A 15,221-nucleotide genomic window follows, 5' to 3' on the forward strand; every position below is an offset into this window, starting at 1 on the left:
TTAAGAGGAAAAGGGTCTAAGACAAATGGCCTTTCGTAGAGCCTCTTTGACCTCCTTGTTTCTCAAACTGTATACCACTGGGTTGAGCAGAGGAGTGATGACAGTGTAAGTCACCGAGATGAGCCTGTCCTGCCCAAGGGAACTCTGGGATTTGGGTTTGAGGTAGATGATTGAGGCACATCCATAGTGGATGACAACCACTGTGAGGTGGGAGGCACAGGTGGCAAAGGCCTTTTTCCGACCTTCAGCTGAGGCAATCTTAAGGATGGTGGAAATGATGACAACATAAGAGATGAAGACAAGGCCCATGGGTAAGACAAGGACACAGACACTGACAACAAAGTTGATTATTTCGTTGATTGTAGTATCTGTGCAGGCCAGCTTCAGCAGAGGTCTCACATCACAGAAGAAATGAGCAATAACAAAGTCATCACAGAAGGGCAGGCCAAACACTGATGTAACCTGGATAATAGCCATGCCTAGACCAATTCCCAGTGATCCAGATGCCAAGTGTATACAAGCCTTCTTACCCATGATGACTGAATACCTCAGAGGATTGCAGATGGCGACATAGCGATCATAACCCATTGCTGTGAGAAGAAAACAGTTGTTGATGCCAAATGTTAGATAAAAGAAGAGCTGGGCTGCACAGCCTTGGATATCTATGGCCTGGTAGGGAGAAAGGAGGCCAGAGAGCATACGAGGAATGATGGCAACAGTGTAAAAAGTCTCAGAGATGGAGAGCATGCTCAGAAAAAAGTACATGGGTGTATGGAGATGACGGTCAAGGCGGATAATAGTCACGATGATCACGTTGCCTGACAGAGTCAGAAGGTACAATGTCAGGAAAACAATAAAGAAGACAAGCCTGTGTTGCCAACCAAAGCTGGAGAAACCTTCAAATAGGAACTCAGTTACAAAGGTGGAGTTCTTCTTTGGCATGGAGGAAGGTAGGGGATTCAGGGAGCTTGACAAAGGAAAGAAAAGTATGATGAGTCAAGCAGAAAACAGAGTAGGCAGGGCCAAGATACTTAGTAAGAAGCATATGCTGCCTAGGCTGGACTCTAGACACCAATGTCATCAGAACTCAGCTACTGGTGCCTTGTGCAGTTTTCCCCTGTGCCCACCCTCTTCCTTGGAACTTGGTAGTTCCTTGGTAGAGTATTTAGAGAAGGATCCTTGGATTCAGGGCAGAGAAAGAAATAATATGAAAAGTCAAGTTAAAGGGGAGTGTAGAAACAGTGACCTGATTTCAATTTTTCATCAATGTAGCCAGAAAATTGGATTGCTGAAGCATTTGATAGTTCTATCTTTAAGTTTTAATGATCTTTTTTCCATACTGACTTCATCATTTTATGTTCCTACCAACAACATACAGGATTTCCAGCTTTTCCCAACCACTCCCAACTCCTGCTATATCTTCACGATAGGTTTGTAACATCAAATCTCCTCGCTCTTAGCAAGTATCTCCTTGGACTGTAGGTTTGCATTTCCCCCATGACTAGTGATAGTGAGCAACTTCCTGCACACCTTAATTGGAAAGAAATCTTTTAAGCATCAGACTCTTGCACATTGGTGTTTACTGTGGCTCAACGCCCGTGTGACAACTTCTGGAAACAATTTAGATGTCCCTAGACGTAAGCCTGAGAAATGAAAACCTGACATACATTTACAACAGTACGTTATCCAGCATTACAGGAATTAGATACTGCTTTTGTGATATAATGGATAAATATGTATTATCATGACATTGCAAGTTAAATAGGTAATGGATGTATTATCATTATATTGCAAATTAAATGGGTGACTCACAGAAGAACAAATACTGAGTAGTTTCATTTATATGAGTTTTTAAAGTGTCAAATGATAAAAACAAAGAATGGTATTTATCAGAGGATAAGACCAAGGAATTATGGAGTGGTAATTCAACTGCTCTAGTATTTCAGTTATACAACAAAAATCAGGTTGTCATAGCATCCCTACAGAACAATGCATATAGTTGATAATATTTCAGTGTCAACTTAAAATTTTTTGAAGGTATTGATCTCATGTTAACTGTCTTACTACAAAGGTTGGGGAAAAGGACATCAAGGAACATGGAAAGTCCTTTAAGGTGATAAATATGCCTTTACTTGGTGGTGGTTAAGATATCATGAATGATTGCCTATGGACAACTGATCACATGTACATACCAAATACACCCACTTTGGTAGGTATCCATTATCTTTTGGTAAAACTGTTTTGCTTTTATTTCATGATAAAGCTGTTTAAAGAAATCAAGACTCAGCTTGTTGGTATTGAAGAAGTATATCTAGATCATGGGAAAAGCAGTTGAGATATTAAATATGACCAACTCTTTAGTTCTTCTCAATTCATCCTGAATTATGACACCTGAGATCAAATGAACCCTTATCTAGTGAAGGATAAAACCCATCATATATGGTATTTTTTCATCATATCAACTGCATTTAATGGCAAGTTCCCATTAAATCCAAATTAAATCCAAGTTCCCATTAAATCCAAATTAGGATTTGTTCTCTACAAAATTCCATCCTAGTCTCAATAAACCTGGTGCCCATCACCCACTGTCATTCTGAAAAATAGAAAAAGTTGCATGCTTATTCCTTGTCTTCCCAGAGATCCTGCCATAACAATCCTCTCACACCACAAAACATGGTTTCTATAAGGTAGTATAGGAATTCTTGAGATCTAGTCCCAAAAAGGAAAGAGCATAAATGAGCCTGAAATTTTCCTTTCAAGGATGAAATGAGCACCAGAAAAGGAAAATTCATTTAATCACAGAAAAAAAAACCATTGCCTTATGTTCATTTCATTTCTTCATTCTATGATGTATTTGGTGGAGAAAGGAGCTAGCTGATCTATACTTTCTCTCTTCCCATAATGATCTCAGCATGGAAGACTCCACTGGGGGAAAATCTAACCTTGTTCCCTTAGACAAGCTAGAAAGTCAAGAATCTACTGAATTGTTTCCCTTTCAATTTCTTCATTCATCCCAAGGCAATATCTCCTAAAGGTCTCTTTCCCGCATCCACCCACTTCTTTCTACTTCTCACCAACACTCAACAGCTCACATCTGTTATCATTTCCTGTGTTGTTACCATCGTCTCTAAACCCATTTTCCTCATTTGGTTGATCAAAGCTCACATCTTACTCCTGAATGCTTCAATCATGTTTTTCTAAAGGATCTGGTCATTAAATACTCCTGCATAATATCTAAAATTGTTTTCTAAACTTTTAAGCGTAATATTCAAATTCACTTGAAAATTGATTATAGTAATATAGCAGAGAGCTGTCATGGACATTAACCAGGTTAATGTTGGTGAAGAATCTGATCTGGTGCTGTATACACAGGAAGCCCTTAAAACTATGAATTTTATTAGTGGAGATTCTTTTTCACTTTGTAATAAGCCAGAATGCATTATGGTAGACTTGGAGGTAGGAGATTTAATTAAAAATTCAGGGATTTGAAAACAATTATTTGAATATCTTTAACTTGACTTATGAGTTTTATCATTTCTCTCCCGTGTGCACATAGGATTTTTTCATAGTCAAATAATTAAACTTTCATGGGGCTAGGAGATGGTTCATTGATAAATGCACTAACTGTGCAAATGTGGCCACCTGAATATAATCCCTGACCCCACATAATGGTAAAAGGAAAGAATCAACTCCACGAAATTGTCATATGACCTGAACATATATGCACAGCACATGCACCTACACACATACAGAAACACACACACACACACACACACACACACACACACACCATATATACACAAACACAGAATACTGAATACATTTTTTTACTATAACCCCTCTGTATTGCCCACATTCCTAAAGGGAACCCATGTCTGACTGCCTGGATGACCAGGAACCACAGGCTGGAGAGCCCAGAGACCCAGAGTAGAACTAAACACAGCTAGGGAAAAAAATCAATAAATCTATGAGTACAGCAGGATATCATAGATTAGTACCTCGCCCAATTGTCATCAGAGAAGCACCATTCAGCAACCGATGGGAGCAAATGCAGAGAGTCACAAACACTAGGCAGAGCCAGGGAAACCCCACAGAAGAGGTAAGGGTTGTAGGACACCCTAAGAACACAGTTCACTGAGTCAACTCACCAGGGCTTATAGGGAATCACAGAGACTAAAACAACAATCATGTACTGTGTATGGGTATGAGCTAGGACCTCTGCATATACATATGGGTTTGTAGCTGGATATTTTTGTGGGACTCCTAACAGTAGGAGTGGAGTGTCTCTGACTCTTGCCTGACCTTGGGACTCCTCTTCTCCAACTGGGTTGCCTCATGCAGTTTTGATATGAGAGTTTATGCCAAGTTTTATTGTAACTTTTTATTTCTTGTTGGGTTGATATCCCAGGGAGACGTGTTCTTTAAAAAAAAAAAACAGAAATAGTGGAGGAGTGGATCTGGAGGAGAGAAGAAGTGGAGAGAAAGACTGGGAAGAGTGGAGAGAGGGAAAACTTAATTTGGGATGTAATGGATGAGAGAAGAATGAAAAGGAAGGAAAAAATTCCTCTCCGAAGTTTCAACAATCAGATGTATGCACCTATGCTATCCTCACTAAGGTATAGAATAAGTGAGAAAGTTTTAGCTTTGCTTTATTCCTTTCAGTGGGGATGCCCTTCATTTTATTTCTCCCTTGGATCAGAATAACCTAATTAAAACAGATAGGAACATGTTTCAGTGGCTCCCAGATCCCTTGTTGAATTAAGGATCAGAGTTTGGAAACTATCAGCAATAAATCAGTCTCATTGTATGTGCATACACTGAAATTCATGCATGCTATTTCTAAAATTACTCCCATTTGTTTAGTGAAAAACCTCATTCGTGCCTATGATCTCGAGTGTCCCTGCTTCCATTTTCCATGACTCCATTAATCAATTGTAACTATTAATGTCTTTAAAGACTCTATTCCAGGACAAATATGTAGTAGACTCCATGAGACACAATAATCAGAAGAGAACAGAGGATGGGGTGGTACATTAAATGCATTGGCAAGAAAAAAAGTATATAATTGGTGTCTAGGACATTTAGATGAGGAGGGACAGAAAAGAGGAAAAATAGGAAGTAATGTAAAGATGGAAAGAAACCACTAAATTAAAAAAGTGTCTGTGAGTCTTTGAGTCCTTTCTATCAAATAAACAACAAAGGGTAAAAGCAAGGCTTGCCCATGGCCCAATATTACGTAAACAAAATATCTCCAGGTTTTCATAAAGAAAAAAATTTTATTCTATTGTTTCAGGAGTTTTAAAAAATTTTTTTGTATATTTTTGAGGTTATAATTTAACTGTGATATTTCTCCCTTCACTTTTGTGCCTTCAAACCTACTCACATACCTCTCCTCACTCTACCTCTAATTCATGGCCTCTTGTTTTCTTTACTACTAAATTTTTAATGTCTCCTATGCATTTTGGTTGTTGTGTCCAAAACATTTTTATTTTATTCATCAAAATAATTTCTTCTGCAATTCACTATGTTCAATGGTCACAAAAAAGGACTATGCTGGTGATAGGGAGAAAAAATGGCCATGGTGGTCATCATATGCTAGGATATTACCTTGAAGAGTCTTTAGAATATGACCCAATTAGAGGCCCTTGGTGGATTTTATTTCACACCTCTGTATTATTTAATGATTCATCTAGATTCCCAAATTCCAAAAAATCATATTCTCACGCATAAGTGGTGGTGTTACCCATCTTCTACAGAATTCAGTTGTCTGTGTGGCAGCTGAACATGTCCTCCAGTGAAGTGTCCCTCCCTAAATACTAAGGAAAATTAGACTCACCAGGTATCCTCTTTCTTCCAGGTTTTGCAAGGCTCTGCTCACAGGTGAGGTCCGTCCACCACCCTGGAAATGTGACCACCTGAAATAATAGGTTGCAGATCTTACTGGATTATAAAATGATTTATAATTTATAATTTTTAGTCAATGCCCTTCATAATATCATTATAAATCCACCCATTCCTAAACTTCAGGATGCAGAATAGTCTATGAGTTTCATTTTAACAGAGTCGCTAGTGTCTTATACACAAGACATGGCTTAATCCTACCTCTTCTTTGCTGACAACTCTCTGATCACCCCTGATTATGTCCTACATAAAGGCAACCACTAAAGATAGAGACAATGCTGAGCTCACTCTTTCTGTGTCTGAGATCAAAATGAAGGACAGCAAGTTCTACAAGACATGCAGTCCAACTTGGTGGAGTAAATCAGTGGTGGGATAGTTAGAAGTAATATGGCCTGGTGCTCTCAATAAGATACTAAACCACTGTGCCAATTGTTAAGTGTCTCTCTCCAAAGTAACACTTTTTCTCCCCAGTAGACAACAACAGAAGTCAAGATACAAACAACAAATTACCCTGAGACCTTGTTACGGAGGCAGCTCATTGCCTAATCAGTATAACACAGGGGAAAACAGATCTGACTGAGGTATTAGGAACAGTCTCAGGGGTGAAAAGGCTCTCACCTGAAAGTGAAAGTTTTCCTTCAGAAAGACCACAGGTCCTTATTGGGATCTATGCCATGTTTTCAGCCAAATTCTCTAGTACCAACAGACAGGAGTGTAAGGCCTTATGACTTCTAAGAAGTAAACCAGTTACCTAGTAGGGTTTGAGCAAATATTCCTACTGCTAGGCACACACATAAACACAGGGGTGACCTCTGATGCTTTGACACTAGAATCAATTTTAAAATCTCTGGGTGAACGCATCAGTTCTGTCCCTGAATTAAACCTTTTATTTTTTTGATTTACCTCCGCACAGATTACCTCACAAACTACACTCATTCTGAGGCCTTCAGCTCAACTTGACCTTGTATCTCAGTCTAACCAGATCATTTTTCATATACTACTTTCAACTTTCCATATCCTAAAAAAGTTTATTGTGTTGTTATAGCCTCAGAATTCGAGACAGTTTTTGCATATATTTAATTCTTTACTCATTTTTTTGCAGGGATCTTATACTTCTAATTTAATTGTCATCACCATTATATGAAAACTTTTCCACTCATGCACATTTTGTTATCTTATTGCACCTAGAACTAGCTATTCTAACAATCATTGTTGACACATTATATATGAGGTATAAAATATGAAACGCTTGTTTTTTCATGTCAACTGAAAATGTAGCTCTTCTGGATTTTGTTTCATGTTATAAAGCCTCAGTGCTGTCTGTCTTTGTCCTCTCTTTGGTCTGTGAGGAGACACTGTAGTATATGAAGTCTTAGGCCTTCTTAGCTGCTTGCCATCATCACCATTGTTGATTGGCATTACTGCTGCCATTTTCAGCTTCCCTCACAAGGTTTTTCCTGTGGATGCTCAGTTGAGGAGTCAGTTACTGGTTTAGACAGATTGCACACCAACACCAAGAATCCATCAGCTCTCATCTTCAGCTGATCAACCTGTGCACAGATTGCAAGCATGAAAAGTTCTAAGGCCTTCTTGAGCTTTAAATAGTATTATTTTATTTTCTCTCTGCATATCCATTCATCATAGTTCTTGAGGTTCTGGCTATAGCAATAAGTCAACAAAAGAAGATCAAGAGGATCCAAATTGAAAAGAAAGAAATCAAACTTTTGTTATTTGATGATGATATGATAGTATATATGTGACCCAAAAAAACTCTACAAGGGCACTCCTACAGCTGATAAATACCTTCAGTAATGTGGCAAGATACATGATCAACTCAAAAAAAAATCAGTAGCCCTCCTATATACAAATCAGAAAGAAGCTGAAAAAGAAATCAGAGAAACATCACCTTTCACCTTAGCCACAAATACTGTAAAATACCTTGGGGTAACATTAATCAAAGTAGTGAAAGACCTATTTGGCAAGAACTTTAAGTGTTTAAAGAAAGAAATTGAAGAAAATACCAGAAAATGGAAATATCTCCTATGTTCTTGGATAGGTAGGATCAACATAATAAAAATGGCAATCCTACCAAATGCAATCTATAGATTCAATGCAATCCCCATAAAAATTCCAACACAATTCTTCACAGACCTTGAAAGAACAATACTCAACTTCATATGGAAAAACGAAAAACTCAGGATAGCCAAAAAAATCCTGTACAGTAAAGAAACTTCTGGAGGTATCACCATCCCTGACATCAAGTTCTACTATAGAGTTACAGTAATCAAAACAGCGTGTTATTGGCAAAAAAACAGAGACATTGATCAATGGAATTGAATCAAAGACCCAGATATTAATCTACACACATATGAACAACTAATTTTTGACAAAGAAGCTAAAAATATACAATGGAAAAAAGAAAGCATCTTCAACAAATGGTGTTGGCATAACTGATGTCAACATGTAGAAGAATGAAAATAGATCCATATCCATCTCCATGCATAAAACTCAAGTCCACGTGGATTAAAGACCTCAATATAAATATGACCACACTAAACCTGATAGAAGAGAAAGTTGGAAATAGCCTTCAATGCATGGGCACAGGAGACCACTTCCTAAATATAACTCCAATAGCACAGACACTGAGAGCAACAATAAATAAATAGGACCTCTTGGAACTGAGAACCTTCTGTAAAGCAAAGGACAGAGTCAATAAGACAAAAAGGCAGCCAAGTCAATAGGAAAAGATCTTCACCAATCCCACATCAGACAGAGGATTTATCTCCAAAATAAATAAAGAACTCAAAAAATTAAACATCAAAATTCCAAATAACCCAATTAAAAATGGGGTACAGAATTAAACAGAATTCTCAACAGAAGAATCTCAAATGGCCAAAAGATACTTAAGGAAATGTTCAAATCCTTAGCCATCAGGGACATACAAATCAAAACAACTCTGAGATATCATCTTACACCAGTAAGAATGGCAAAGATCAAAAACAGCAGTGATAACTTATGCTGGAGAGGATGTAGAGTAAGGGGAACACTCCTCCATTGCTGGTGAAATGCAAACTTGTACAACCACTTTGGAAATCACTATGACAGTTTTTCAGGAAATTGGGAATCAACCTACCTCAGAACCCAGCAATACCTCTCTTGGGCATATACCCAAAAGATGCTTAATCATACTACAAAGACATTTGTTCAACTATGTTCACAGCAGTTTGTAATAGCCAGAACCTAGAAACAACCTAGATGACCCACAACCGAAGAATGGATGAAGAAAATGTGACACATTAACACAATGAAGTATTACACAGTGGTACAAAAAAAAAAAAACAATGACATCTTGAAATTTGCATGCAAATAGATGGAACTAGAAAACACTACCCTGAGTGAGGTAACCTAGACCTAGAAAGATGAACATAGTATGTACTCACTCATAAGTGGATACTAGCTGTAAAGCAAGGGATATTGAGTCTATAGTTCATGATCTTAGAGAAGCTAAGTAACAAGATAAACCCTAAGAAAAACATACATAGCTCCACCTGGAAAGGGGAAACAGACAAGATCACCAGACAAAATTGGGAGTTTGAGGGTAAAGGGAGTAGGGAGGACATAAGGGGAGAACAAGGGGAGAAAGGGAGTGGGGAGGAGAACTTGAGTGAATGGGATAGTCAAGATGGAGGAAGGACAGAGATGAGAGCAAAAAAAAAAAGATATCTTAATTGAGGGAGCCATTATGGGGCTAGCAAGAAACTTGGCACTAGAGAAATTCCCAGGACTCTTTTCCTGGCTCCACCACACAACATGGATCAGACTCAGCTGGCTGCAGAGAGTGTGCATGGACTGCCACAATCTCCTCAGAAATCTAGGCCATTGCTAGGTCAAATGCCATACTCCCTTCATTCTTTTCACCAGCCCAGTAGCAATAGAGGTTGTGGTTAGGTGACCAAAGTCACTTGCAGGGGAGAAGGCGAGGTCTTATTTTGTCCTCTCCAAGACCTGGAGCAACCTGAAAGTGGTGGCGGATACACCGCCAGTGTGGGGGTAGGCATATAATATTTGCAAACTCTAGAAATCTCTGCCTTTGTTTCTGCTTCATTTCAGCTCCTCTTATTATCAAAATACATCTAAGCGACTGTACAGATATTTGAATACTATTTCCTTGTCTCATATTTACAAATATTTACAGTTTACTCCCAATTTTTTGCTCTGCTTTTCTCTTTCATTTTTTATCATCTACTATTTACTTTTGAGTGCTAATTATTCACCTCTCCACCTGTGGTGACGTTTTCTAGCAGAGTCCCTTACATATGCCCTTGTACACCTGTCCACACTTCTGTGAGTTTTGGGGTTCACTGGTCAGGCCCACATTTTGGTGCCATTTGTCAAGGATTAGCATCAGCAAAAATACCTCTTGTCAGGGTAGAGGTGTGGGGATTTAGAAAATATTAATAATGAATATGAAGACATGAAAGAAAAATAAAATGGAGAAACACATAGAATAGTATCAGGAGAAAATTCCAGTTAGTACTGAAATTTTGCCCACTTAAAATACCCCTGATCCCCAAAAGGCAGGAGTAAGACAAAAACTACATTAACATAAATGAACATAGAAACGGAAGGCTGAGGGCTGTGTCCATAGTTAAACATTCAGTTGCTAGAACAAAACAAATCAGGTTCACACCCTAGACCAAAACTTTCTATAGGCAAACCACTCCCTGGGTGGAATCCAAAGTGAACTTCTTAAGTGAACTGAAGCCTTCGTAGGATCCTTGGACTTTTGTTTGAGGTATAACACATCTACTTCTTTATTCCTGAAGTACAAGTTTTGTCAAGTGTTGACAATAACCTCTGCTCTAAATCTAAGTAGGGTCTTTGAGATGAAGCACAATAGCCTTGAAGGAACTAGAGGTAAGTCCGAACTCTCTGACCTTTGGTTAAGGTGGAAATAGGCTCACATGTTCAGGCCTCCACATTCCCTGAAGACTATGGTTGAATATGTGTGAGGTAGCTGTAAAGAAACTGCCTGAACTCTATAGGCAGAACAAGATCTCAATAAATAAGTCAAGAATCAAGTGGCACAATGCACCTAGCAGATGTAGAGTATATTTAGCTAGTTAAAACAGTAGAAATAGTAAATAGTTATTTGCCTACAGAACCCTTCAATGATATTTTCTTGATCATGATAAGCTGAGAGCAAAAAGAGAATGGAAAATGGATCTTTGAATGATCATCACAATTTTTAACTAATTGTGTGTGATGAACTAAATCCTGACTTTAATTCCATTACCTCTCACCTACTTCTCCTCCTAGAGTCAGTTCATATTCCCAGAATTCTTGGAGACCATATCTTCCTGAGTATTTCTCTTATGACACTGATGCAAACATGTTATAAATGATTTTTGTGGTCCTACCTAAAGAGAACCGCACCTATCCACTCATCAAAGTGCAGATTTTAAGATACACTTAACTTCCGGATATGACTGGTCATTGTTTCTGAACTGACTCTTTTTTTTATTAAATTATAAAAGTTTCCATTTCCGCCCCTCCTCCCAACACCCTCCCACTCCCCCCACTTTTTCTCCTCCTCCCTCTCCATCCCTAAGAGCAGTCAGGGTTTCCTGCCCTGTGGGAATGAACTGACTCTTATCCATAGCTAACAAGCAGAGTTCTGCTGAAGGCTCTTGAATGTCATATTAAGAAATGGAATCTTGCCAGATAGTGGTGGCCCACACATTTAATCCCAGCACTCAGGACGCAGAGGCAGAAGCAGGTTGATCTCTGAGTTCAAGGCCAGTCTGGTCCACAGAGCAAGAAAAAAAGAAAAAGAGGAAGAAGAGAGAGGGAGGAAGGAAGAGAGGGAGGAGGCAAGGGAGGGAGAGAGGAAGGGAAGGAGAGAGGAAGAAAGAGAGACAGAGACACAAGAGAGAGAAAGAAAGCAAAGCAAAGAAATGGAATCTTGGCGTTAGTGTTTTTATAATACCATTTAACAGAGAGTTTGGTGATTCACAAGCATATTAATTTGTCTTTATATCAAATGAGATAAATGTGTTGGAAAGGCATTGCATATCTACAACTTTAACCCATTTCCTGAGTAAGCCATGACACTATCAGTTATGAGCAAGAGGAAGAAAAAGAAAAGATTCTGAAATGAGCCTAATGTAAACAATTCTACCACTAATACCTTGTGACCCAGTAGGTGCACTTTATTCCATACTGACATGTATCTCAAGAGTATATACCAAGGAGAGAGATAAGCCCCTTCGTTCAAGTTCCCTACTCTGAGAACTGAAAGAGACTATTATGATTCTTGACATGATGAATTAGACACTATTCTGTCAAGCTGTCAGGGAGGCTCATACTGTAACCCCTTCAGATTTCTATGAAAAGCCAAACGTTACATAGATAATCACTTTCTCAGAATTGGCTCCTAAGCCACAGGTGGTTAAAGAGAGGACTCTGAACCATGTGTTAAGATTTCTATGATGGGTTAACTTTTGAGGTCTCAACAATCCAATGTCATCACTGTGTTGTCTACCAACACTCCAGCTCAAAGCTTTCACACTGGAAAACCAGAGTAGTCCCATAATTCTTTCAGAGTGCCAACCTGCATCTCTTGGGTTCATTTATTAGATTTCAATTAGAAGTTTATGTATGATTGAGTCATTACTTCCTTAGAAGCTTTGCTAGCTCAAACTAAGCCTGAAACTGTGAAAAACATTAGCTCCAATGTGATCTCTCTGTCACCTTTCCTTGCATATTTTGGAGTATTTGACATGTTGGAATGAGTTTCTATTAATTCGTTAATTCTTTCCCACACCTTTTCTTCTTCTACTTTAAATTTCCTTCTATAACTTCACCTAGTTGACTGATATTTGTCTTCAACAATCCAGATTAAACTTTATGGCCAAGAAAAATGTTGAAAGATATCACCACATTAGCACAACTTATTCTCTATATTTTTTCCTTCCAGCATTTAGTTTTTCATTCTAGTAAATTCCTTGTGATATTCTTAGATTTAAATTTGTCTACTGGGCTAGACAGTGTATACTTTAAACAACACCATCTTCTAAATCCAGTCCACAGTCCATCTCATAAGTTATGAATCATAGAGAGTACTCTCTCTGGCTAAAGGAGGGTAATCTCCTTCACTAATGACATAAATGCATTGTCTGGTTACCAAAGAGTTTCTACAAGACTGCCTATGTCTAGACAATGCCCTGTTCAAACTAATGCAAACATAGTGATGGCTTAACTATAGCTTCCTATGTTCCCCTACTTAGTAAGTCTATGGGAGCAAGCACCATTAATGGTTTCATTGTGCTAATATCCCCAGTCAACATACTTCCTGGCATGAAAGTGAATAATATTTGTTTATTCAATGAATGAGGAAAGCATTCTCAGACATAGAATAGTAGGCAATTACTTCTTTGGCATGTTTATTCTGGGCTCGTTGGTTTGTTAACAAAACATGTTCAGTTTCTAAAATACAGGCTGTTCCTGTGAGTCCGTAACCAAAGGTGCTGTGGGATAATGTTCTTGTACACTGTAATGATTTGTCATGGATACTGGCTGAATAAAACACTGATTGGCCAGTGACCAGGCAGGAAGTATAGGTGGCAAAATCAGACTAGGAGAATTCTGGAAAGAGGAAAGGCAGAGACGAGATGCAGTTACCAGTCAGATGCAGAGGAAGAAAGATAAGAATGCCTTACTGAGAAATGGTACCAAGTCATGTGGCTAAACATAGATAAGAATTATGGATTAATTTAACTCGTAAGAGCTAGTTAATAATAAGCCTGAGCTAATAAAACAGTTTATAATTAATACAAGCCTCTGTGTGTTTCTTTGGAACTGAATGACTGTAGGATCAGTTGGGACAGAAACTCCCATCTAAACAAAGGCAAAGAGTTTTACTATACTAATTGCCCAAATTCCTAACGAGGCCCCTGGGGTAGGGCCTCACACTAGTTCTTAGGTGCCCCCTGTGCACAGGAACAATTCTCAAGGGACATCTTTACAATATTGGTTTTGATAGGCCTGTTTTGCTGTCTGGATAAAGCCCAGACAGCACACTCAGATTTAGGGTTTCCAGAGCTTTCTACTCTGCTGAGAGATCTTCTGAGGCCAACAGAACCAAAGTTTTAGTCTGAAATTTGTCACTGCATTATGAAAGTCCATCCAACCCTCCGGAAATGCTGACCTACTTTTTTTTTTTTAATTTTTTCCACTCTGACTTCGTGGAACATCCATCCCAGGTCTTTCTGTTTTCAATTGCAGGGACCCCAGCTCCTAAATAAATTTCTATGATGTCCTGTTCTAAGTTTTCAAGAAGTAAGCACTTGTTGGAACACCACAAAATAAAACAAAAATAAAAAACATAAGATAATTTATTTTTAAATTTTCTGGTTTTCTCCCATCTCCCTCTTTTTCTTCCTAATTATTTTAATGATATTGAAGTTTCAGACTTTCCCGATAACTTTCACAGTGGTTTGTGGAGAAGTAAAATGACACATAGCATCCTTGCAGGTTTCCTCTTAAATGATGGAAGAATCTGTTGACCGTCAGTTAAAGACAGTAAATCCGACCTCGTTTGTAATCCCAGCGTCATCATCTGCTACTCGGGGGCTGGGTGTCTTTTGAGGCAGCAATGCTGAGAGTTGGACATTTGCTCTCACAGCCAGTTCTACTTCTCCTCTAGCCCAAACATCTTGCTTGAATATTCGTTCTTTATGATTTTACTTCAATCAAAATAATTGACATGTGTGGTCATATGGGTGTGGCCTTACACCCGTCTTGCCAATTAGTAAATATGTGAGTCTGGCAAGTTTACTCCACTGAGTCTCAATTTCTCTATCAACAAAATGGGAATGATTTGTGTACCTACAGAGAAATTTTGATGCGTTAAATCATAATCTTTCACCAAAGAGCTCACTTTAGCCAAATGTTAGTTACTGTAGGTTGTTTCTATTTCATCCATATCTAGTTCATGGGCCAAAATTGTAGTTCTAACAATTTTTGCCATCTATAAGCTACTTTGATTTTATTTTGTATGATCAGTTCTGAGTCACGGGACTTGTTCTGTGTCTTTTTATAAACATAATCTGGGTATTTAGTCCCTACTTCAGAAAAATAAATATACTTGGCCCAACCCATACAAGCGTGTACATTAAGTGAATATATAGTGCATTGCCTCTGAGATTCTACACATGCTTGAGGCAGAGAAGTAAAAGAGAACACAATTCTTCCCCAACCTTCCCTTCCCACCAGGTGTTAAGAGCTATGTTAGAAGCATATAACACTGACCAGGTGAT

The 15,221-nt window shown here is 38.4% G+C and overlaps 1 protein-coding gene across 1 annotated transcript; it reads right to left on the bottom strand.

Annotated features, from left to right (window-relative positions):
• LOC125409698 (olfactory receptor 10J3-like) lies at nt 1-942 on the bottom strand. The gene has a single exon (XM_048448836.3). It carries the CDS (start codon nt 940-942, stop codon nt 1-3), a length of 942 nt encoding a protein of 313 aa, XP_048304793.3.
• Nucleotides 943-15,221: the final 14,279 nt, after the last annotated feature.

Source organism: Myodes glareolus, chromosome 5, assembly GCF_982192425.1.
Source record: "Myodes glareolus chromosome 5, mMyoGla1.1, whole genome shotgun sequence".
Lineage (NCBI taxonomy): Eukaryota > Metazoa > Chordata > Mammalia > Rodentia > Cricetidae > Myodes > Myodes glareolus.